This window comes from Callorhinchus milii, unplaced genomic scaffold (assembly GCF_018977255.1).
Source record: "Callorhinchus milii isolate IMCB2004 unplaced genomic scaffold, IMCB_Cmil_1.0 Scaffold3, whole genome shotgun sequence".
Taxonomy (NCBI): Eukaryota; Metazoa; Chordata; class Chondrichthyes; order Chimaeriformes; family Callorhinchidae; genus Callorhinchus; species Callorhinchus milii.
Window position 1 is genome coordinate 85237310 of NW_024704744.1, and position 26285 is coordinate 85263594.

The window sequence follows — 26285 nt, forward strand, 5'->3', positions numbered from 1 at the left end:
TTCAAGCTCTTGCTGCCTGTGTGAAAAATATAATTTTATTCCAGGCATTAAATTGTAGCAAAATGAGACACTTGTGATCTGGTTATGTTGCTGGTATAATTTGACAATGATGCCTGCATTTATGTCAATCTGAGAGGACACAGCAGGTTCAACTATGCTGTCCACACCATGTCCGCACATCACAAGGATGCAGAGTTCTTTTCTTGTGTTGTTAAAATGGGAGCAGAATTTTCCCTCGTTTGCCTAGCGACACCAATTATAACAAACCAACTATTGTCCCAGAACCCACTCATCTATGTGTGTAATTCTGGTACCATTGTCTTCGCTGAAATCCAATTCAAATATCGTGTAATAGGCCTGCTCAGCTCAGTGTCCTACCCATCATCTTTAGCCATCAGTAATATTATCTAAATGGGCAGAATGTAATTAGAGACTTCAAATTACAGCAAATTATAGCAAATGATCATAGCAATGAGTGTTAGAGATAAAAATCATATATAGAAACAGTATGTAGATGCTTGCCATTCTGCAATATTAGCACTCTACATATCAACTATGATAACACCAAGTACCTCATGTGAGAGAGTGTACTCACAAGCCCAACTTCTGGTAATGTCTTACAGCAAGTCTCAGAGTTAAGATTGACATTCTTGACATCATTTAATGAGACATCTTCAGTTTGATGGAGTGGCTTACAAACATACCAACCACTTTGATGTTTTGGAGTTCCAATTCAAGTATCACATACCAGGCCTGCTCAGCACAATGTCCTCACATAAGAGACTTTGCGAAATGGATGGGGCTGTTGTGAGCCTGCCACTAGGGTATAATTTGTTTTAGGCCGGAGTCCTCCTTCCCCCTACAAAGCCACTTCCCAGCTTAGTGCTAGATCTCACATGGCTGCAGTGTTTCGCCCACAAAATACACAGTGAATTCACTTTTATAGAATATTCCGTGAAGTGCTTTGAGATGTAACAACGTGATAAGGCGCTATATCGAATGCAAGTATTATTATTACCTGCAGAAAATCTAGGCTGTAATGACTAGGATCTCTGATTAATGAAGGAGAACTGTTGGGACATCTTGTATTCTGCACACTTTAGGGTGTTGATCTGCCTCGCCCCCTCCCTTATCCCCTTCAACACCCGTCTCAGACACTCCTCTTTGACCCTTACTCTCCCTGCCCTCCCCCTTCCTGATACCAACTGCCAGCTTGGGTGCAGATCCCTGATTGTCTAGCGCTTTGGGACGTCCTCCTGGCAATACAAATTCAATTTGTTGTTGTTGCTGTTAAAGAGAGATGAAACAGATCAAAGATTCCTTTACCCCTCCTTCTGAAAAATTGTTCCGAAGAAAAAGCTGTGATTCATCAGGATAGCTGTAACAAAAAATGATTAAAGCAGATGATTCAAGCCTTTTAGACCCATAAAATCACAAGCAAGACCATTAAGATAAGTTTTATCTTCAAATGAAAAACCTGGGTACTTTCAAACATTTCATGAGAAATGTTAGGCCACAGATCCCCAGGCAAATGTACTTTAATGATAACAAAAAGTAGGAACTTCAGTGGACCAATGTAATTTCACAATTGTGATGGGGCAAAAATAACTTTTACATTATTAACCTTATTCATTATTCATGTTTAAAAGAAATCCATTGCTGTTCAAGCAGGAAAATTAATGATCATTGCACTTAAACTAGCTCTGAGGCCCAATTTGAAGACGCAGAAATAGTCTTGACAGGGAGACGGATTTAAATCATTAGACTTAGATATTGGTACTTTGAATTTATCATCGGCTTTTTCTCCAACTTTGTTGTAATCGTTCAGTTGAGTGCCTAAGGTGCCAGTGCTGTATTGTACAAAGACCATTAAAAAAATGTTTTATTGTTAAATACCCAGCCTTTTGAATGAAAATCAATTGGAAAATTTTGTTTTTAGCTGAATTTCATTTAAAAGAAAACAAATTTGTTGATTTATTCCGCACCCGTGAGGGTGCGTGTGCATCCGAAACCCATCTGGCTGCTCTACCAATTCATTGCTTTTTGCATTCAGCTGAACAATTCTGGGAATCCACATAACATTGTACAGGCCAGCAAGCTGGTTCCATGCATGCTTGAATAGGTGAGTGGGTTCTGAGAATGCATATGTATCACTTACCTGCAAACCAGTTCCAAAATGCACTTGTGCAGATGAGTGGGTTCTGGGATTGCACATGCAATAGATTTCCAGAGTCACCGGTGCAGTATAGTGAGTATTGGGCTACAGCAACAATAACAGTAACTCAGATTTATATAGTGCCCTTCATGTAGGAGAGTGTCTCGAATACAACTCAGCAAATGGTGTGTGAGTTCTTGGCACAAAAAAATCAATCAGATTAGACTCTGAAAAAAAAACGATCAATTAGACTTTAAAAGAAATACATGAAAAATACTTGGGTTTTTATTTGGTGGATAATAAAAGATTTTAATGGTTGTTAATGAACAATCCTAAAGCGATATGGATTGAACCGTCTTTGAATAGTTGCTAACACTGGCTGTGCTTTCAGTTGCTACCTCTTGTATGTTATTTATCCTGACTACACATTATTTTGTTTGCTGTGGGAAATTGAATCGGGACTATAGTGTGTGAGCTTTCTGCGAGTGAGGTCTGTAGTGTGTGAGCTTTCTGTGATTGAGGACTACAGTGTGTGAGCTTTCTGTGAGTGAGGTCTGTAGTGTGTGAGCTTTCGGTGAGTGAGGTCTGTAGTGTGTGAGCTTTCGGTGAGTGAGGTCTGTAGTGTGTGAGCTTCCTGTGATTGAGGACTACAGTGTGTGAGCTTTCTGTGAGTGAGGTCTATAGTGTGTGAGCTTTCTGTGAGTGAGATCTATAGTGTGTGAGCTTTCGGTGAGTGAGGTCTGTAGTGTGTGAGCTTTCTATGAGTGAGGTCTGTAGTCTGTGAGCTTTCTATGAGTGAGGTCTGTAGTGTGTGAGCTTTCTGTGATTGAGGACTATAGTGTGTGAGCTTTCTGTGAGTGAGATCTATAGCGTTCTGTAAGTGAGGTTGTGCCATGAATGTACCAGTCACCAGTGAGCTGCACAAACAGTAGGAAACTCTAATGCCATCATTATTTTCAAAAAAAATTGGGTCACTCAATCCATGACTGTTTGTGGGACACTGCTGTGCGCAATTGGCTGCTGCTCTTCGCTCACAAAACCCACTGTCGATCCACTTTACAATATATTCTGTGAAGCACTTTGAGAGTCTCAACCACACGATGAATGGAAGAATTATTATTATTATTATTATTAATATTAATCAAAATCGCCGCAGTGATCCCATGTGGCCATTCATCCAGTCATGATAAGCTCATCGAATCGCCTCTTCTGTGGGTTCAATTTGCATTGTTTTAAACAAATTGCAATCTTAAGACTAAATGGACACGGGGTTATTTTATCTCGGCGACACCTGCCCGCAGAAACCATTCCGATTTAAAGCAAACCGCTTTCAGTGAGTTAAAGCGCGTCTTATTTGTAACACAGTTACATTGCCGGTTAGAGAAAGGGCTGAAGCTTCTCATCCAACTGTGTGCTCTTGTGAGGAAATCACTTAAACTCTGTCGTTAGCTCTTGAACCACTGTTCTCGGACTGCAGTGAACACCGAGGGTGGGAGAGAGTCAAATAGAAGCCCAGATCCATATCGCTCTTTTTAAAACAAAGCGTTTTAGGGCGATATCCAGACATGATCGGGAACCCCAGGAATCCCCAAATCCCCAGCTCGAGCTGCAGCTCTCTGAGACCAATTCATGGTACAGTCTTACAAAGGAGAAAGGGGGAGAGAAAGAGACCGAGTAAAAGTTGCCACAAAAAAAAAGTAGACGACTTAATTGTTTGTTTGCGTAGAATTGCACTTGACGATCAAAACGTGTTTTGCCTGATCATATCTGAGTGTAGGAGGAAAAGCATCCGCTCAGCATTAAGCTCCAATTAAAAATCAAAACACTAACCTAACTAGTAGTTACCCCCGTCTGAAACGGCGTTAAGACGTTGTATGATGTGATTGTCACAGTGGCTTGAACATTATACGTAGGTGAAACACGACGATCTGCAAAGAGCAATACAGCAATCGGGAATGTGGTTCGGTGTGGGACTGGTGCTGTGCTTTGTTGAATGTAATCCCTGATGTAATTGCTTTGGGGAGGGCTGTGCTGTGCTGTGGTGAGCAGTGGTTTGCAGGGGCGCTGTGGCTACCGACAGCCGCTCACGTCAGTTCAGTCAGAGCTGCACAGCCCTGGTCTGTCTGCAGGACTCAGCCAGAGAGAGGGAGAGGGAGAGAGACACCACACCAGGAGCAGCACAAGTCACAGAGCTCATCCCCGGCTCCGACAGCCAACTGCACACTCAGTAGGAAAAGTAGTTAGTTCAGACCTGGTGGTGTTACTTTGTCAGCCTGAGCGGGGCTTTTGTCCATGTGGATTAATGTGGAGACCCCCCACCCCACCCCCCCCAAAAAAAAAACCATGAACAGGTGAAAGAAAGCTCAGTGGCATCACACACTGAGCCCATGTAGTAGCACAGGGTCAAAAGTGCCCCCTCCCCACCCCACCCCCCCCGGTCTCCCCCGCACTGTTCCGAGATGAAGCGGGGCAGCGCCCCCCTGATCCTGAACGTCGGCGGGACCCGCTATTCCTTCCCCAGGGACGTGATCAAAGACTTCCCGCTCAGGAGGGTGAGCAGACTGCACGGCTGCCTGTCCGAGAAAGAAGTGCTGGAAGTGTGCGACGACTACGACCGGGAGAGGAACGAGTATTTCTTCGACCGGCACTCGGAGGCTTTCGGGTTCATCATGTTGTATGTGAAGTACGGGAAACTGCGCTTCGTGCCTCAGATGTGCGAGTTGTCCTTTTACAACGAACTGATTTACTGGGGTCTGGACCGCTCCAACCTGGAGTACTGCTGCCAGCGGCGCCTGGACGACAGGATGTCCGACACCTACACCTTCTACTCCGAGGAGAAAGAGGAGGAAATGACCAAACGGAAGAAAGAGGAGGTCCGAGCGGACTCCCAGTCCAGCAGGAAGTGGCTGGAGAGGATGAGGAGAACTTTCGAGGAGCCCACCTCGTCTGTGGCGGCTCAGGTTCTGGCCACCGTGTCCATCCTATTCGTCATCGTGTCCATGGTGGTGCTGTGCGCCAGCACCTTACCCGACTGGAAAACAGCCGAGAACAACAGCGTGGAGGAGCACAGGTACACAGAGAATTTAATGGGACCATCAGGGTACTTATAACTCCTTTTTCAAATCTATGGTGTCCAGTCTCTCCATGGGTGTGAGCGTCTTTGTCCATAAATGGTGTTTTTTTTATATATATATATACACACACACACACATAGTCTTAAGGAAAAGTGCATTTTCGTGGCTTGTTGAAATCAGTGCTGTTCTTCACTGTGGCTTTTATCTCAGTGGTCTTGTCAGTTTGCAAAGTACAGCTTTGACCCTCTCCACCCCCCAAACTGTTCTTGACAATTTTAAGATCCCTCTAAAAGTCCAAAAGCAATTCTTTCCTATAATATATTTTCCCTCTCCTCTTTGTCTCTCTCTTGCGCTATCAAACAGAAATAGTTTACCTGCACATATTTGATGGATCCCGAAAGTCTTTTCTATCCACACACACACACACACACACACGGGCACAAACATAAACTTTTATTTCTGGGTCTATCTTTTTTTCTGTTCAAAAAGATAAACAGTAGAAATTCGAGAGGAAAAAAAAATTCACATACAAAACCCTGGGAAAATTCGGTGAAAATCAGGATTTATTTTGCAAAGTAAAAAAACAAAAACTTCTCTAAATCAAGCCAGATACTAACAAACACTGAACTTTGTCTTCTTAATATATTTGTTGCCTGCAAGGATCCAGGCAACAACTCCTTTTTTTAAAAAAAAATTGTGCCAAGAACAGAAATGGGAGATAATGAAATAATGTGATGCATTCATCCCCAAACCCATCTCGATGCACTTTCACTGGGAAGGTGTGTACAATGCATTCCCAGAACCGATGTATTACTGGCTTGTGTAATGTGATGCAGGCGCTTTGAGACGCCGTCCGGTGTGAAGGGCGCTGTAAAAATGCAAGTTGTTCTTGATGCTCACCAATTCCTAGAACCAGCTCATCTGTGCACACAAAGTCATCCCAACTCGAAAGGCGCTGTGTAAATATGAACTGTTAATAATCCTGGCATTTCATATAGTGCCTTATCACATCATGGAAATGTCTCAAAGCACTTCACAGGATTTGTTTTATTGTCAGGAGCAATGACTGTATTTTGTAGGCAAACATGCATCCAATTCACACATGTGGTACAAACAGCCATGAAGTGAATGTGGGGTGTTATTGCCACCAGGAGAAACTATTTTCAAATAGTGCCCATGGAAACTTTAAAAGTGTACCTGAACAAGCAGACAGGACCTTGGTGTAATGTTCCCACCTGACAGTGTAAACTCCCCAACACTGCACTGGAGACCCAGCTTTGACTGTGAGCTCAAAGTCCCTGAGTGGAGCTTGAACTCAGACTCTTCTGACTGAGAGACAAGAGGCTGACAGCACTGTGCACATGCACATTGCGGGGATGGGCAGTGCAGCTAGTTTTCAATTTACCATTACAATCAGACTGGTTTGGGATTTACTGTGCACATCACTAACACATGTTACCATCACGAACCCATAGTAAAATTGACAGGCGAAAATCGGTTTTAAGAAAGAGATTCTAATGGTCTTTAATATACATATTGAAACGAATCAAGATAGAGCTGCCTCGGTCTAATAGCCCGATCTGTTTGGACAGGATCATCGCTCTTCCAAACTCCTTTAGTCAATTTCACCATTTCAAAAAAAAATCACCAAGTTTCCTTCTGACCGAACGGTCAGCTTCGAAATTGCTTTTAAGGGAAAAATACCTCTAAGATAAGAAGGACGAAGGTTTGGCTGTGACGCGGAACATCAACAAGAGTTGAATCCGTTTTAAAAAAAATCTTTATTCAAGAGTTACCAGACTCAACGCTACTGTTTAGGTTAGAGAGAGAGAGAGAGAGAGAGAGGGGGGAAGGGGATAATGACAGATAGAAAGGAACTCGTTTTGTTTTACACACACACACAGTAATCCATTTGTTTGAATGATGAGTTGGGGATTTAGTGGATGATTGAAAATGTTCCTTTCGGAAATATTAATCTCTCTCCACAAGACATGCTCATGCAGGGATTTAGATGCATTTTTTTTGCCTCTAAATCCCTGACCTTTATTATCCGCGTGTTGTAACTGGAGCTTTAATGAGTTGGAAACACCTGATGCAAACTCCGATCAACTAACTAACTAACTAACTACCTACTTGTGGTCAGATCGCTGTGTGTTAGTGGTTACTAACCAGTTCAGAAATCCAGTTCTTGCTGCAGTTTCCCTCATATTGAAGATCCAGCCTCAGCGATTTGGATTGATTTCTGCCCGTACCCCCGAGGCTGCCAAACCCTCGCACCTCTCACCGCCATCAGTTAAATATTAAAACAATAATGTAACAGCATCGCCGCCTTCTCGCACTCCCCGGGGTCGATCGGGCGAACGCGTTGATCGCGGCTGTGCGTGGACTGCGAGAGCGAAGTCCCACCGTGAAATAAAACACTCGCAAACACACACAGGAGGAACGATCCGTCTCTGGTTAAACTCCGCAACACATTGAAACTCGTTGGTTGAGGTCGACGGGAACACACGTTACAACACAAGAGACCGCCTTCCTCCCGGGAACACCACTGATTTCAGGGTCCGGATGATTTGGACCCTCTTTTCCCAAAGAAAATCACAGCAACAATTTGTGAACAGACGCAAACTCGGCGATATGTTACAGTTTGGGACGTTTATATCGGTCCATAACGTCCCTTCGTTGATTCGTAAAATGAAATCAAAAGTTTGATAAGGTGCAAACAGTTTTTTTTTTAAAAAAAACAGAAATTTGATACACATTTGTCGTTCCGGTGCACTATTTGAGGGATTTTGGGGTTCCAAACACGATTTTGAAACTTAACTACTGTTCTTACAATGCTGGAAATTTGAACTCACAACAGAAATGCTGGGCATTCGCAGGAGCCCAATTGGCAATTGAAAACGAGTGGCTTTGGGGTTAAAGAGGCTCCGTAAGAGTTATCAGGAAAGGCAAATACTGTCCTGTCCGAGAAACAGTGATGTTAAACAATGGACCACAACCTCTAGAAAGACCTTCCTGTCCGAACTTAAAGGTCTGTCTGTGTTGGGTGCAGTGACCATCCCAGGCAGACAAACCCTTCTCTTGCACTCACAATAGCAATGCTCACATTAACAATGGGCACAATGTAGAGAAATGCATTCAGTACTGTAGTAACCTACTCAGTAACTAATATAACAGGATTGGAAAGGGATACATAGGACTCTTAACAGGATTGAAACCCTTCACTTCTGTTATTTACAAAACACAGCCACTTCACATGACAACAGGTACTGTGAAGCACTTTGAGCCCTTTGGGCGTTATAAGTACTATAAAAGTTACAGTATTTCCATAACATATCGTTGCTGATATTATTTGTATACTGTATTGCATGGACAAAGGCTGTGATTCTCACCTTTAACACCAGTCACTTCCAAATAGTGACTAACGCCCACGCTACTTCGTGTTTGTTGCTGCTATCTCGTCCCTTCCCACTTTAAATTAACATTGCAATCTGTGTTCGTTTATTGTTTTGTCTAAATATGTATATATTATGTACTTTTTAACTTGAAAAAAATGGGATTGTTGTATTTAATCCATGTGTGTTGGGTTTTACAGGATAATCGAGGCCATCTGCATGGGATGGTTCACCGCTGAGTGCATTGTGAGGTTCCTGGTCTCCAAGAACAAATGCGATTTTTTGAGGAAACCCCTCAACATCATTGACTTGCTAGCGATCAGCCCTTACTACGTCTCAGTCCTGATGAGCCTCTTCACAGGAGAGAACTCCCAACTGCAGCGGGCAGGGGTGACCCTCAGGGTGCTGAGGATGATGAGGATTTTTTGGGTGATCAAACTTGCTCGCCATTTCCTGGGTTTGCAGACTCTGGGCTTGACCCTGAAACGCTGCTACCGGGAGATGGTCATGCTCCTTGTGTTTATCTGCGTGGCCATGGCGATCTTTGGCGCTCTCGCCCAGCTGCTGGAGAGTGGGCTCGACCTGGAAAACAAAAACGAAGACTACGCCAGTATTCCAGCATCATGCTGGTGGGTGATTATCTCCATGACCACTGTAGGGTACGGAGACATGTACCCCATCACTGTCCCTGGCAGGATCCTGGGTGGGATGTGTGTGATCAGTGGCATTGTCCTTCTGGCTTTGCCCATCACTTTCATCTACCACAGCTTTGTTCAGTGCTACCACGAGGTCAAGTATAGATCGGCTCGCTGCGGTAGGAGTTTCTCCTTGGAATATTTGAACTGACAAAAACAACTTGCATTATATAGCACCTGGCACGCCAATAGCTTCTCAAGAGCTGAGGAGAGTTTTCACTGTTTGTACTCAGAGATTGGGCAGGGTGAGGGAGCTAACAGAAATGACTTGTGAAGATTTCTATACACTGGATCCTAAGATGGAATTGCACACTCCTGCAAGAGTAGTGTAATGGCCTTAACTCAAAAGGAATTACAACACTTGTCTGGCAGAAAATTCTGCGAGACAAGGTAACTAACTACTCGACAATTCGATACTTGCACATAATTGATCTGACCAGATGCCCTGCTAGACATCTCAAGCACTGGACAATCTATAGAGCTCAAATGAAATGTGGATTGCACCGTATTGAAACTCTTGGAATTGGGGGGAGGGAGAGAGAAATTAAAGCAAATAAGGGCGAGATGGCCTACATCCAGTCACGTTTAATCTACTGAGTGCTATTTGGTGCAGATTACGGAGGCAGTCGATTGAAAAGTGCAAGAATTTAACTTATCACTGTCATCTTTATCCTAGTGCTGGGCATTTTCAATAATGTGCTGAAGTTGATTTTCAAAGAAGATATTGCAGTTCTAAGCGCATGGGGGGATAATATAAAGTTTCAGAACAGATTCCATATAATTATTATTACATTGAATTTATAAATGCAATGTCACATTTTTCACCTCATGAGGTGAAAACATTCATTGACATTGTGACTCAAGATCTAAAAGCTGTCTGTTACAGCACTACCCTAAAAAAATGAAGTGAGTAAAGGTGGTGACAGCTTGTTTCAGTAAACAGACTTATCACGTATAGTGGAAATTGCAGCCTTATCATTAGCATTAGTGTAAATAGCAGCCTTATCATCAGTCTTAGTAGTTTTACCATCAGGGGGAAGGGCAGCAAATATTGGGATTGGGAGAAAGAAGGTCCTCAATTTCCCGTGTTCTTAAACTTTAGACATTGTTTTAAATGTTAGAATCATAAGGAATTTTAGCAAAACAGCCTTTACTTCAGTTTTAAATTAGGAAGTTGATTTTCCGTAGTATCCAAACAGAAGTGTGGAAATCAAATCAAGACCAAATTGAGAACTGTTTTGATAAAACGTCCATTAAGATGTTTTGATAAAACAAACATGAGGAATTTCAGACCACTGGAACTTAATTTTAGGCTGTGGTTTATAAAACTAATAATCTTTAAGATTACCAATAAGTGATATTTAATGTTGAGATCAGGGTAAACTGTACTCATTTTATGGTCAAAATCAAGATAAACTGTAATCCTGTCTCTTAACATTTGTTGCCAGCTATGTCTATCAGAAGTCCTGGTAATGCATAGCCAAAAGCAAAACTTGAGTCAGCTGAGCAATAAGTATATTTAGTGCAAAGCTGAACTATCAGATGTATCTGACAGACAGGAGAAGCTTGAAATGAAAATCAAAGTGTGCACTCAACAATGGGCGAGATGTGAGTGCCAGAAATGTATTACTTCTTACTGTTACCAACTTATATCAGGGACCTCTTAAAGTAGATTCCATGTAGAGGTTTGTATATATAGTGTTCCTAATGATGTGCCTAATCAGCTACAGAAGTGTATCCCAGAACTGCATCAATCTGAGAATTTCATCTTCCGAAGCTACTGTCACTCTGACAGTGCCCTTTTGTTGCCAGTTCTGTTGAACTGTAACATTGCATCGCTGCTGAGGAATCATATTCACTGGGGATGGCAAGACAAAAGGACAATCAACAACAACGGTTTACACATATATATATATAGTACCCTTTATGTCAATAGGATGTCTGAAAGTTCAAGCCGGGTTGTGGGGGGAGACCAGAATAAAACTATAAATAACATGTATAAAATGACCTATTCCCCCATAAAATGAATAATAGAAAGGATTGAAATAAATCTAGAATGTGCACAACTAATTTCATAGCAAAACAAGCCATTGCGCTATGTGTTCATTTTTTCTGAAGTAGTTAGACACCAATTAGTCTTCTCATGTTTAGTGCAAGGTCTAGAATACAGAAACAACCTTTGAGTCTGGAAAAAAATCTCATTCAGATAATGTACACTGACTGCTAAAAAAAAAATTTCACTGAGTCTTTATAATAGGCATTGTTCTAAACAATGCAAAATAAATCCTAAAAGATGAGATTGTTAGCAGCCTAGGATCATGGAAAATTTTCTTTCAGAGCCAAAATCTCTAGCACCAATTGCATTTGAAAGTGTTACAACAGTAAGGACAAGAGTTGAATGGCCCTGTCTCTTCACATGGTATAGTATGACTCAACTTCATAGGTGGCGGGGTTGGTGGGGGGGCTGAATTCTTTAAACAACAATCAGTGAAGTGTGTGATATAAATTATGAATCCAGCACCATTTCAACAATGACCTTCACCTCGTCCCTCAGAATGAATGGCAGAGGAATTCCATCACACTTGTTCCAAGTTGATTTTGCTACTTTTTGGTTTTGAGGGAAAGGGCCCTGTGCTCCACACAGTTATACAAATTAAAATATATTAACAATCAAACTTCATTCTAAACGGAATGATTCCCAATGTGGTGTCTCAGCAGCTTTTTAGCTGCCCTCTTTACTACTAATGGGTAATTTGGCAAGGGCTCCTAAAGTAGTGCATACAGTATTTAGAATGGACCAGATCTAATCTAGTTCAAGTTTGACTAGGGCTGAATCCTGGATTGGGCAGGTACTTCAGGTCTGAGCTGGACTGAATTCTAAGTTGGTTAAGGATTTCAAGCCTGAGCCACCAAACAGCTGCCTCCCGAATGCCTTGTTTTCAGGCAAAATGTTTGGTTTGGGAGTGACTGAAGAAAGGTATTCTCAATGGCAGGACTCCTATTCTAAATACTCTTCCGTATATTATCTCTTCCTTATATCCCTGATTTGATTCTGATCTGGAAACATATAAAATCTGCTATAAGAACTGGCAGAAAAAAGACCAAGGTCTCTCCAGTTCGTGTTCCACCATCCTGGTAGTTGCATACACAGGTCATGTCCCAAACTATAAACTGTATCCCACAATATTATTTCCTAAAAGAAAACTATAATTTGCTTTTGAAAGAATCAAAACTTTCCATCACATTCAATGCTGTATTTATTTTGGGGTTCCTAGCTGCATTGTTTTCCAACGTTGTAAAGTGTATTTTGTCTGCAAATGCAGCAACCAATTTGCACGCAGCAATTTCCCATAAACAGCCTTGATGTGAATGTCCAGTTTGAATTAGAGGATTATTGACTAGGACACGAGCAGAAATTCCCTTCTCTTTTCGAACAGTGTCATGGGATCTTTAACATCCACCTGAACAGGCATAAGGGACTTGGTTTAACATCTCATGTTAGGATGTTTAAACTGAGGTCCCAGCTGCCTGCTCAGGTGGTGTTAAATAAACTAGCATTTTTTTGAAATGAGAAGGAAGTTTTGCATGGTGTCGTGGCCAACAATCCCTCAGTTAAAATTGGTCATTCACTTTCTAGCTGTTTATGCAATATTGCTCTGTGCAAATTAGCTGCCTTATTTGCCTACGGCATATGCAGTAACTACACTTTACAGTAAATCCTGTGAAGTGCTTTCAAGAAAACAATAATCCTTGCATTTCATATAGCACCTTATCACAACTTTGAGACGTTTCAAAGTGCTTCACAGAATATACTGTAAAGTGAATTGACCGTATATTTTGTGGGCAAAACAAGGCAGCCAATTGCGCACAGCAGTGTCCCGTCCCACAAACAGTCGAGGATTGAGTGACCAACTTATTATTATTGTTATATTTGTTTTTTTTTAAAGGACCTATTACCCCCAGAAAAGTGAACCGCCAATCGACTAACAACTGGGTTCCTATTTACTGCCAAATAAACAGGCGTATGGAGTAAGGAAACTTGCCTAACGTTTCGCCTTGCCAGAAATAGAACCCAGGGTTCTCTCACTTGCGAGGCGAGTGCTCTAAACACTAAGCTACAGGACATCACGTCCTACCAACATGAAAGGCATTGTATCAAATGTAAGAATTATTATATGTTGATTGAAAGAAAAAATATCATGCTTCTCATTAGGTAGGGTGCAGGTCTACATCAAGGGTGTGCCGATGAAATAAAAACAAGACTAAACCTAGTAAAATTAGTTTTAATTTTAGAAGCTTTACTGAAATATAAAGTTATACCTTCAATAAAGAATACCTTGAATTAATTATTCTACATTGTACTTTTTATGTGTGACTGACGAGAAAGCAACCAAATGGCCCACAAAGACAAGTATGGTGAGTCCTAGTCCAGAGGATGAAGTGCCTGCCTGTCGATGAACTAAACTGTAAACTGCAGATCACCTCTTTAATTCCCTAGTCTGTGCTGAGTTAGTTGATCTCTTCTGGGGCACCACTTTGGGAAATGTATTAATGTTTGGCTATCGTAAAATCTGGAGCGCATAAAGCATTCTTTTAGAGCTGTGCACCTGGAAATGTGATTTATGCAATTAATGCTCTGAACAGAAGCATGGACTCGGGTTACGGGACTGCTCATGGCCTAAGAGATGGGAGTTCTGCTCCATTGGCACAAAAGCTATTGGCTGCCTGGAGGTCAAATATTGGTGTTGCAGACATCGATTATGCAGAAAGCTATGACATGGAAACAGGCCATTTAGACAATCATTCGTGTTTATTGTCTACGTGGCCTCAGTTCTCAGTGGTGTCATGTAGATTTTTGTTTTGTGAGTTCTCTTCCCTCCTTTCTTGAAGGAGGTGACTCATGGTGTGCTGGAGTTTCACAAGTACTGGTATATACCAAATGCAAAGATTATTATTATCATAATATTTAACAATCCTTGTAATTGCATTCCCCAGCAGCTGACTAAGTGCTAATCCTGAGTCAGGAGGCTATTTAACCATGCAGGTAAATTATCACAAGTGCACCCAATTGTGTCCTCAACTATCATCCACACTTCTGTTCACTGGAAGATTGGGAATCTTTGCTATTATTTTTCTGTCTCTTCCCAAGTACAAGGATGCTAAGACTAGTTCTAATTCTCCCACCATCCTTCTCAGATTAGGATACGTCATTTATCTTTACATGTTTACATTTTTCAGCAATGTGTTTGGGCAGCCACTAAGACATAAAATTTCATGTACCAAAGATACATTAAGTTAGTGTAAGTGGTTCAGTTGCAAGTCATCCTAACTGCATTTTTAAGAAAGGTGTTCACAGTTTAAAGAAAAGGTTTTACACAAAATAAAATGATTCTTTTGGGAAATCACACTACTCAAATCAATTGGTTAACTGATATTAAGTTGAATATAAAAAAAACACAAAATATTGCATTTTGTGATATTAAGTTGCTTCTCCTCTAGAGTTAAAATTAATCAGGTTGAAATGATCTTGTTATGGGATTGTTCCCGACAGTAGGTAATGGAGAAAATGTAAAGACCCTGTATGTGATTATGTCACTTTCCCCTCCAATATAAACTACTTGAACTCAGTTGTTCCAGACATAGATTCTACCTGCAAACTGGCAAACAGAGAGCAAAGCAACTGTAAAGGGAGTAACTTTAATAAAAATGATACTACTCTAGTTATTGTGAAAAATGTTTAAAGAAAGTTGTCACCCAGTGGGAAATATTCTGAGTTTTATTCTTAAATTGTTTTCACCGTGGAGATGACTTTGCATTTCTGCTGCCTTCTCAGTATGAACTGCTTGTTCACCTACTAGATATGTCTTGAATATAAATGTGACAAACATGATACCTTTTCAAATTGCTCCACCTTTCCCTTTTCACACCTGAAGGCCAACACATGGCTCCCAGGAAACCCTACCAAATGGCGTACACTGACCCAGCTGTTGATCTGTGGAATGTTTTGCTCGGCGGACACTGGCCTGCATCAGGTCCCCCAGACTTCCCACCTGATTGGTCGTTGGGCATTCAGCATCTCTGCCCCCACACTCTGGAACTCTATCTCGCAATTCCTCCGCCTCACCCCCTCTCTTGCCTCCTTCATGTCCCGTCTGAAGACCTTCCTCTTCAACAGAGTCTTTGGCCACCCTTCCAATCCCCGTTCCCCACCCCTCCTGACCCCAACTCCCAGCTTGGGTCCAAAAAACCCTGACTGTCCAGCGCCCTGGGACGTCTTTCCGATGTGAAGGGAGCTATACAAATGTAATTTGTTGTTATTGTTTTGGTGGGAGTTCCTCCTGACAGTTCTCCTTGCTGAGATCACAGGTGCGAAACTCCACATGGTCTAAAACCAAAACATCCAGCATTATCATAAAATGCAAGGTTTGAAACATTTTTCAATTCACTCTCAATTCTGAAGCCAAAGACACCGTAGGTTGTAATTTTTTGAAAGAAAATACTTAAAAGATTGCTTCCAAATTAGGATTGACTTTAAGAATGTTTGCATATCTCAGATTTTAAAACTATGCACAATTTCACGTTTCAGAGAAGGGTAATCCAGAGAGAAGAAACCCTAAGCATAGATGATCTCTATTGGTGAGAGAAAATACTAAAATTACTATGTTTGATTACATTTTAGAACATCTAAATTAATCAGGTTGAAATGATCTTATTATGGGAGAGTACTGTTCTTTATTTAGAGCATGTTTTGAAATATAATACTCCATTCTATTGACTGGTCTGTCATCACCAGTGTCCTCAAGTACTGCAGTCAGGATCTGGACTATCGAAACTGCTACAGAGGGTTGACTGTAGTCCGTCATTCTATTGATAAGCATGTAATTTTGGAGCCATCTCAGTCTTAAAGAGTCTCTGTTTACCTTCCCTCCCCCTTGAAACTTTACTACTTGATCATCACCTGTGGAGTTCTGTAGCTCTGGGGTTAGAGCACTTGTTTCGCAAGTGAGACATCTGGGTTCAATTCCTGGCAGGGCAAAATCTTGGGCAAGTTTCCTTACTCCACATGCCTGATAATAATCCCTCAAGAAGAAAACATTAATAAATTGATCACTTCAATCCATGACTGTTTGTGGGACTCTATTGTGCGCAATTGGCTGCCCCATTTCACGCACAAATATAAAATCAATTCACTTTACAGTATATTCTGTGAAGCCTTTTGAGACGTCTAGAAGATGCTAAAAGCACTTTATCAAAAGCAAGAATTATATATTATTATATAATATATATACCTCACGATGGTATAATGTGGCATTTAAGTGGCAGCAGCCCACTCATGAGTGTGACAGTAAAAGGTGTTGCATATAAACAATTAATATTGTCTAAAGGAGTTCTTGCAAATAACTTCAAATGACTTCCTGGAAAATTGATAGCCATTAGATTTCGGTGTGAGATGTCATCATTGGCATTATCAGTGTGAATGTCAGACAACATTTCCATGGCAATCCAAAATAAAATTGTCCTACACGAATTTCAGTGCGTAATTCTTAATTAACAATAGGCACACTCTCACACTTCCAATAATAATGAGTCTGAAGCCCACAAGACAGATACAACCAACTTCAACATTGCTGTTATTGTGCAGGTTGTGAGCTGAAGCTTTTGACTGGAAATCACTCCCTAGTCATTCTTTTGTGCTGTAAAATTCTATGCTTCTATGGGATATGAGGGGAAAAAGGCAAATGAGACTGAATGGATCCATCATTTTGAGCCAGTACAGATGCAACACAATGGACTGAAAGACCTTCTCCTCCTCCAGACATTATTTGTATTTTTTAAAGCCCTGTCAGGACTTTGAACTCTGTGAGGGCTGAGAGACTGAGCACAGTGCGAGGGGAACAATGCATTTTCAGATTCTGCCTGAAAATGCATGGTAAATGTTAAAACCTAATGGTACTATTATGAAAGGAGAAGGGAGTTTCTTCCAGGTGTTCTGGCAATCACTTTCGAATATTGTCAGGACTAAATTTCACAGTAATTCCTTGACATGTGATGAGGCACGATATCAGATGCAAATAATATTTATTACAAAACAAGGTGTTAATTTGCCTGTCAATTTGCTTAACTTTTACACCAAAGCAACAGTCACAGTGTGTGGTTAAAATGTCACACAGGAAGCTTAAAGGAATGCAATGAGCATTCATCCCTGTTTGACTACATTTGATGGCTCTATACCATATGTAAAGATTATTCATACAATATACAGCACAGAAGGAGGCCATTCAGCCCATCTTGTCTGTGCCATCTCTTTGAAAAGAGCTAGCCAATTAAATCCCACTACCCCACTCTCTCCCCATAGCCCTGCAAACTTGCCCTCCCCAAATAATTATCTAGTTTCTCTCTTAAAAGTTGTTATCGAATCGGCAACCTTTCAGGCAATGCATTCCAGATCCGAACAACTCACTGTGTGAAAGATTTCTCCTCACCTCCCCTCTGTTTCTTTTAGCAACTATTTTAAATCGGTGTCCACGGGTTACCGACCCACCCACCAGTGAAAATAGATTCTCCTTGTTCACCCTATCGAATCCCCTCATAATTTTGAACACTTCTATTAAGTTTCCTCTTAACCTTCTCTGCTCCAAGGAGAATAATCCTAACTTCTGTAGATTCTCCTGATAACTAAAGTCCCTCATCGCTGGTAAATCTCCTTTGCATCCTCTCCAATCCCTTGACATCCTTCCTAATGTGTGGTACCCAGAACTGAACACAGTCTCTAGCTGAGGCCTAACCTGTGCTTTATAAAGGTTCATCATAACTTCCTGACTTTTGTATTCTGTGCCCCTATTTATAAAGCCTGGTATCCCGTATGCTTTTTTAACATCTTTATCTACCTGTCCTGCACCTTCAAAGATTTACTGATATGAACCCCCAGGTCTCTTTGTTCCTTCACCCCCTTTAAGATTGTACCATCAGCTTATATCACCTCTCCTCGTTCTTCCTCCAAAATGCATCACTTTGCATTTCTCCACATTAAACCTCCTGTCTGCCCATATACCAGTCTGTCTGTGTCCATTTGCAGTCTGCTATCATCCTCCTCACTACCATCCAACCTTTTTGGTGCCTCCTCTCGGTTTATTCTTTATGTGCTTATAAAATACCTTGGGGTTCCCTTCTATGTTACCCGCTAATCTTTTCTCAGAAAATCTTTTTGCCCCTCTTATTTCTTTTCAGTTCTCCTCTGTATTTTCTATATTCTATTTTATTATCTTCTGTATTTTGGACCTGACATTTATCATACACCTCCTTTTTCTGTTTTATTTTAATCCCAATTTCCTTATTCATCCAGGAACGTTTGGATGCCCTACTTTTCCCCTATGTGGGAATGTATTTGTTCTGTCCCCGAACTATCTCTTCCTTGAAGCCTTCCATTCCTTGTTAACTGTTTTACCTGCCAATCTTTCTTTCCAGTCCAACTTGGTTAGGTCCCTTTTTAACTCATTGAAATTAGCCCTCTTCCAGTTGAGTATCTTCACCTTTGATTGCTCCTTGTCCCTTTCCATAAGTACTCTAAACCTGATGTTGTGACCACTGTTGTCCAGATGCTCTCCTACTGAAACCTGCTCGACTTCATTCTCCTGAACTAGATCCAGCACTGCTTCCTTCCTCATTGGACTGGAAACATACTGACCCAGAAAGTTATCCTGCAAACATTTCAGGAACCCTTTCCCCTCCTTGCCCTTTACACTGTTATTTTGTCAGTCTATGTTAGGATAATTGAAGTCCCCCATTATCACTGTTGCATCTTTCTGAATCTGCTTGCACATTTGCTCATCTATCTCCTTCCCACTATTTGGTGGTCTATAGTATATACATGGATATATTATTATTAGTCACTGTTCTGTTGCTTAAGTTCCTGGTTTCATACACACTTCTATCTGTGGTCTTGCATTCCTGACCTATATACTGTAGATGTACGTCTTACTAACCACATTAACAGATTGTTCCAGCGCAGAGCTCTACAATAACCTTATCCTTGAATATTTGTTTCAATAATACAAATGAGCAATTCTCCAGTGGATGGCTGAAGTCCCTCCCAGTCAGGGTATCATCTGTTTCCAAGGCCAGTACAAAGTCACTGAATCTTAGCTTCTTGCATTTACAGCTGCAACTGATTTCCTAATGTGCCAGAATTTAAATTCATACCCACAGATTCATACAATAATAATGATATTTATTATTATTACAAATATATACTGGACATGGAATATCCTAGGAATCAACAGGAGACTTTTCTTGATAAACCAATATTGTTGTCCCTTGTTTAAATATCATGCTTCAAGAATTTGAAGCAAATTGACAGCAATTGATGCCAAAATAGAACTAAATCCACATAATATCCCACAATGTTTATATTATGAATAAAAAGGTCACTGAGACCCTAGAGGCAGTGTACAGGAAGGCAACACATCTGATCACAAGTACGACAGAGAATGGCTATGAGAAACAACTGATAAGCTAGCAATGGCAGTTATGAACCTATAATGCTTTACTAATTTTCTGTGAAAAAGCAATAATTCACAAAGGGATTCATCAATAGCGATTCAAGTCACTAACAGGAAATCCGGGCAATAAGTCTGATTCAACAACTTTGTGCATCAGACTAGCTCAGTTGGTAGCACTCTCACCTCTGATTCAGAAGGTTTTGGGTTCAAACCCCACCATGGGATTTGGAGCCCATATTGTCTGTGTGCTGCATTATCGGAGGTGCTGTCCTTCCAACGAGTGTTGAACCAAGGTCCTGTCTGCCTGCCCAGGTGGGTACTAAAGATCATATGGCTCTATTTAAAAAGAAAAGGGAATTTCTCCTAGTGTCCTGACCAACAATCCCCCCAAATAAAATTGGTCACTCACAACTTTGCTATTTATGGGATATTGCTGTGCACAAATTGGCTGCTATGTATTTCCACAAAATACAGTCACACCATGTTACAGTATTTCCTGTGAAATGCTTTTGAGATGTCTCGATGACATGACAAGTCACTATATCAAATGCAAGGATTTGCAACATTACTAACTTGCAAGAACCCTGCAATCTACTTCCAATCCTTCAGTGTGAGATCCCACCGGCTGCCTGTGACATCCCTATTAGCGACTCAGTCACTATTAGTAAATCTAATCGCAAACAGCCTCTTTTTCCACCTCAATGTCACCATACCCCTCAACTACAAGCTTGAACTACTCCAAACTATCCATAGTAAACGTGAATCATCTTCTAAAACATTTTTAAAGACTATCCCACATAACCATTTCATGGTCCCCTACCATATGCCTCTAATTCTGGCAAATTAAAATAATACAGCAATGCAAGGAGTAGCTATATTGTCCAGTATATTGCAGAAATACAATCACTTGAATATGTATCATTCCTCCATTCCACTAGAGGGTGTAGGCAGTAGTTTCTGCAAATATACTGTAGTGTCCAAAAAAGTGAACATGAGAGAAGGATGGAGTAAACATGCAAAGGGTTTAATGGGCTCAAAGTAATTATGCATGGACTGCATGGCACTCGGTACATTGAGTGCGAATTGAACGAATCCTGCTTCTTCTCACATAATTCCCTTTGGAATAGGGAAACAGCTCATCAGGGGCTGGACAAAGGAAAAAGGAAATAATAATTTCAACTCCAATGAGACAATGCTTACTCCTCACCCCTGGAGGAAAATCATCAGCTGGTCATCTGACAGATGACAAAGGTAGGTTTGAGCGCAGGTTGGAATATATGCCCAAATCCCAGAGTTTAAAAGGACAACATACAAACACACAGCACCAACCATTCTTCATTCTATGGTCTCATTTTATCACAAGTTAATTTAAAAAAACTGAAATTTGGAATATTTTCAAAAATATCTGCTCCACAACTGGTGTGTGCAAAGATTCATATCTAGCTTACTAAATACTATGTTAGCAGACATAGCATCTGTTTCCCAGTCTAGTGAGAAGCTGGGGAATATATTTTATTAAATCAAGTCAAAAATAACACAACAAACTTCCTAACTGCACTACAGTAATTGAAATCTAACTACACAATGTCAAAGCAAGGGTATGACTTTCCTTTGACTTAAATGTACAAAAGGCACCCCCAGGGCCTCTGAAATTCCCAAATCTTTCAAGAACCCGTATGTAAGTATATCGCTGATGCATATTATAGTGATGTTCAGTCTTCAGGGGCCTGTCCTGGATATATTTTGCTGCAAAACAATTATGGTTAAAGAAACAGCATCATCCTGGGGAAATAAGTTTGTTAAAATTTATTTTAGGAAAAAAAAGGCAATTATATAAACCAATTCAAATATGCTGCTGTATGTGATGGAAATGACACATAGATCTAAGTTCCTCCCTCAAGAGGCTCTATACAATAAACCTCACATAAGTCATATTAGTTGCGATCTATCCTAACATAGACTGGCAAAATAACAGTGTAAAGGGCAAGGAGGGGGAAGGGTACTTGAAATGTGTGCAGGATAACTTTCTGGGTCAGTATGTTTCCAGTTCAATGAGGAAGGAAGCAGTGCTGGATCTAGTTCTGGGGAATGAAGTGGGGCAAGTGGAGCAGGTTTCAGTAGGAGAGCGTCTGGATAACCGTGATCATTCATTTAATATGACTTATGCGAAGTATGAATTATGTCAAACTTGCATAGAATATAGACTCTTGAATGGGACTTGGGAAAATAATAATAATCCGTGCATTTGATATAGCGCGTTATCACATCATCGAGACATCTCAAAGCGCTTCACAGGATATATCGTAAAGTGCAGTGACTGTGTATTTTGTGGGTGTACAACTTAGGTGATTTATACAGAACAGACTTATGCGAGTTTTACTGTACTTCTTACAATAATCCTCGGATTTCTTATAATAATGCTTAGCGCGTCATCAAAACATCTCAAAGTGCTTCGCTGGATTTAGGATGGAGTGTAGCGACTGTGTCTTTGTAAGTGCACACTCATTGCACGTTAACACTTGCAGCTTTTCTTTAAAAAAAACATATTAAAAATAAGTGTTGCGAAATGCAAGCCCGTGAACATTTTAAGAGAGAGAAACAACCTCTTGCAGCCTGAGGTGACCATGGAAACACTGGGCAAGAACACATCCACCTTGCAGTCACCTCTGCCTCACAGCTCACAGGCACCCAGTCAGCGCCTGAGCCAATTACACACCCACCCGTCAATTCAATTCGCCCCATTTTAACTAGAAACGATGCGAATTGCTTTACTCCTGTGTTCACCTTGGTTGTTTAAATAATAACAATGATAATTTTTTTAAACCAGGGGAGTTTTATTTGGACAGGCGCTCGGGCGAGCGGCGCCGCCGACAGTGATGGCCCGCGGGTCGGGGTCCTTCCTCAGTGCACACGGAGCTGGTGACCGAGGACCATGTTCTACAAGTTGAGCGGAATCACTCAGCGGCTGAGCGGCGGCACCGCGGCTGTGTACAACCCGCAGGTACGGTGGGGCGACCCTGGGGGGGAGGGGAGAGGAGGTGGGATTGGAGGGGGGAACGGCAGGACAGGGAGACCCCCGGGGCCCAAACCGGAGCCGAGTGTCGAGGCGCTGCTCCCGGAGACCGACCTACAGTCTAAGGGAACTGAGAGGTCAATCCGCAGTCACCACCGCCCCCCCCCACCCCCAACCTCGCACCCTGGGTTACCCCCACTCTCTGGGTCATCCCCACACTGCCCCCCTATCCCCCGCGCGCTCATCCCCACACCAGCCCCTGGTCATCTAAGTCAGGGTAAAATCTTTGACATCGCTGTCAGATGGACTTCAAACCATCCCATGGCACCAATTGAAAAGAAAAGGGAGTTTCTCCGGGTCCTGACCAACAATTCCCCCAAATAAAATTGGACATTCACTTCATGGCTGTTTGTGGGACATGATATGCTGCAAATTGTCGGTTGTATTTGACTGTGAAATACACAGGCACTACAGTTTAGAGTAAATCTTGTGAAGTGCTTTGTGATGCCCTCCCAATATGATGTGGCACTATATCTATTGTAAGGATTAATTATTTTCTCAATCATTTGAAAAGGGCTTGAAACCTCTGGTTTTCTCTGAACCTCCAACTATGATATTTGCAAGTCCAACTAACTTGGTATCCGTGGGCAGACAAGGGCTGCAGTATCTGCAACAGAACAAGGTGCCTGATTTGCAAAGAATGTTTCAGGTACGCCTCTAAAGATTTGTTTACTTTAGATAAGGCCAAATACAATATAATAGGGTCACAATGGATAATGTTATGCACAATGTATGAATGTTAACTTTTCCTATACTACTACTGCATGTGACTGGCGTTGGCTCATCGTGACATCCACAACAACCAGTGATGCGCATTGTCCCATACTTCCTGAGGCTCAAGGTCCAAATCAGCCCCGAACTGTTGCACTCAGTTATGACTCAGGTGCCCTCAAGACTGCCTCCAGGTAACGCCTGGTCTCCTGTCTGAATAGCAATTCTGAGAGCTGAGTGAGTAGGTCACCGTTCTTCCATTGGACATGTCCGATGATTTAGTGACACTTCTCTGTGTCTCTGCTCAGGTCGGACGAACTGGTGTGAGCCGACACAGCATCATTTGTAATATGGTTAAACTTGCGTATTCCAAAGATCCGGTGCTGGCACCCCATGTGGAATACTTAAAGCGTGTCCAAGTCTCTTTTCAGCAGCGTCCATGTTTCCATGCCACATAGATGCACTGACATCATCCTGTGACTCCACAGCTTCAAAGCCAGGGACAGACCCTGGTTGGTACTTCACCGAGCGCGCCATGCCAATGGACGTCCACAGTCGCAGTACACACTAACCCAAGGAATCGTTGTCGGGTCTTAGATATGAGAGCCTGTGCACCAATTCGGCCGTTTCACCAGAGAATGTTATGGAACGATGTTCAGGCCCTTCGTCTTGGTCCACGATCGCCGGAGCCCCATGGAGACAGCTGCCTCTTCAAAGCGCTTCAGGATTCCTGGCCACTTCGCCGGGTCAGATTTCATATATCAATGTCTCCAAATAAACTGAAGAGTAATTTATGCGCCACTCTACATTTCAGGAACTGTCGAGTAGTTGATGTGTTTTCTCCTAGGGAACGGGCACCATATGCCTGCTACAGCATCCTCATCAGGAGCATTTGATTGCTTTGTCAATTTCTGTACATTTTAGGTTTGCTTCATTTAAAGACTTTATCGTAATTTTTTTGTTGTTGCAGAAATCTGATGGTTTACCTGTGCATCTCAAGCGTGGTGTCCCTGATCGACTGCTCTACAGGACCACAATGGCATTGACTATTGGAGGGACCATCTATTGCCTGGTGGCACTCTTCTTGGCAGCTCAGCCCAAAAACAAATAAAGATTCTGCTGTGACTGATACTGATACCTCTAAAATCCTGAACACCATGACCAAGTAACAGACGTTCACTGATTTCTTCCTACTTTGGGTGCACTTTAATGTCTGTTCATATATGGGATTGATCTTGTATTGGGGTATTGTGAGCATTTTAGAGCCCAGTAGCCTGACTCACAGCACTGAAACTTGGTTAATGATGCATTAATTGTTTAATAAATGTGTTGTGTTCTAGAAAATGGATTAAAAAAAACGAGCCTGTAAAGTAATTGGAGCATTGGTGGCGACCTATTGGATTTTCTTTAATTTGCACAAAAGCTCATTGGGATCTTTCATTTCTGCGACTGAACACCCATTAAATATTGTTTTGAGATTGTTGTATATACTTTTAACTTTAATAGCAATTGAATGTGGATGAATTCAAAGAAAGGCTCCATAATATTAGTCTATTTCCAAGGAACTTACTGTACAGATTAATTTTACTTTGGGTGGAAACTGCAAAAAATGTATTTAAATTATCTTTCGGTATGTAACTTACACCATTATGTTAAATGTCAGTGTGGCAACAAAGCAACAAAGTTGCACTTTTAAGACCATGTTATATCTATAAATGTTCTGACTCCCATTGGTTAAACAGTACACAAGGATCAATGAATGGCACAATACTTTGGATCAGTTTTGAAAAATCAATCCATTAATAAAACTCTTGACTGAAAATTATTATTTTCATCAACAAAAGAAACAGACAGTATACAATTACTTCAGTTTTTCTGTATGGAATTAGAAGACTGATAACCTGTACCTCATCAAGTGTATCTGAGTTCAGCTAAATTTGGTTTAGGTGTATGTAATAGAGTTTAAAATAATTATTCCAGCAAGTAGATCTTTACCAGTGTAATTTTGGAACCAGTACTCCTTCAAGTTATCTTTTGAGAGAAAACATTGCAACAAGCCACTATGCTAAATGCAAGCATGCCATAAGTTCAGATGTCTTGGGTTGAATATATGGCTTACAAGTCCTTCAATTTGCTATAATTATATCTCATAATCTAATGTGGGTAAATTGCAGAGTTTATGAACAGTTGGGCCAGAGATTGGCAGCTTCAATATTTACGACCCCATTAAAACATTGCCTTTTCACCTGTAAATTGTTAAGTGCAGACCATTCGTACTGTTCTTCATTCATCACATTTTCATGGTGTTAAACAAGTGTGTGAAAGAGGTGTTGCATGCGTGAGAGCACTTTATTATATGTCATGCCCATATTGCCCACAGCAATGAGCTCACCTTCCATCAGTTCATGTTCGCTTTGTGGATCGTCACATACGCAAGACTTCCTTTATGTATGTCGACCAATAAAACTTGTTTTTACGGACTAGTCACTATGGAAACTAGCGAGGTCTCCACTATCCCAGTCTACAGATAATGAAATGATTCTGGAGAAAAATGGTAACGAGTAATTTCAATTGAAACAGCACTCTAAATTAGAAAATGTTTTGTCTGAACTCACAAGGTCAATTTGGAAGCGAAAGCCCTAAATATTATCTTGTTTATCCCCCTGCCCCCAACCCCCACCTC

The 26285-nt window shown here is 41.4% G+C and overlaps 2 protein-coding genes across 3 annotated transcripts; both read left to right on the forward strand.

Moving 5' to 3' along the window:
- The first annotated feature begins 4614 nt into the window (after nt 1–4614).
- kcng3 (potassium voltage-gated channel, subfamily G, member 3) lies at nt 4615–10526 on the forward strand. Of its 2 annotated transcripts, none has more exons than XM_042333381.1 (2): nt 4615–5255; nt 8825–10526. In XM_042333381.1, the coding sequence occupies exons 1-2, from the start codon at nt 4615–4617 to the stop codon at nt 9468–9470; spliced, it is 1287 nt and encodes a 428-aa protein (XP_042189315.1). In that variant the 3' UTR covers nt 9471–10526. The 2 variants fall into 2 exon arrangements, with proteins under 2 accessions (XP_042189315.1, XP_007890632.1); XM_007892441.2 differs by having other exon boundaries at nt 4615–5225.
- Nucleotides 10527–22721: 12195 nt separating this feature from the next.
- On the forward strand, nt 22722–25438 carry LOC103177996 (cytochrome c oxidase subunit 7A-related protein, mitochondrial). Its single transcript, NM_001292142.1, is given in 3 exon segments — nt 22722–22819; nt 23406–23540; nt 24573–25438. Coding segments are annotated over 3 exon segments (345 nt in total). The 5' UTR covers nt 22722–22750; the 3' UTR covers nt 24714–25438.
- The last annotated feature ends 847 nt before the right edge of the window (nt 25439–26285 follow it).

Coding starts and splice junctions, on each gene's coding strand:
- kcng3 (XM_042333381.1), top strand. CDS start 4,615: ATGAAGCGGGGCAGCGCCCCCCTGATCCTGAACGTCGGCGGGACCCGC. Junction 5,256..8,824: donor AATTTAATGGGACCATCAGG/GTACTTATAACT, acceptor TGGGTTTTACAG/GATAATCGAGGCCATCTGCA.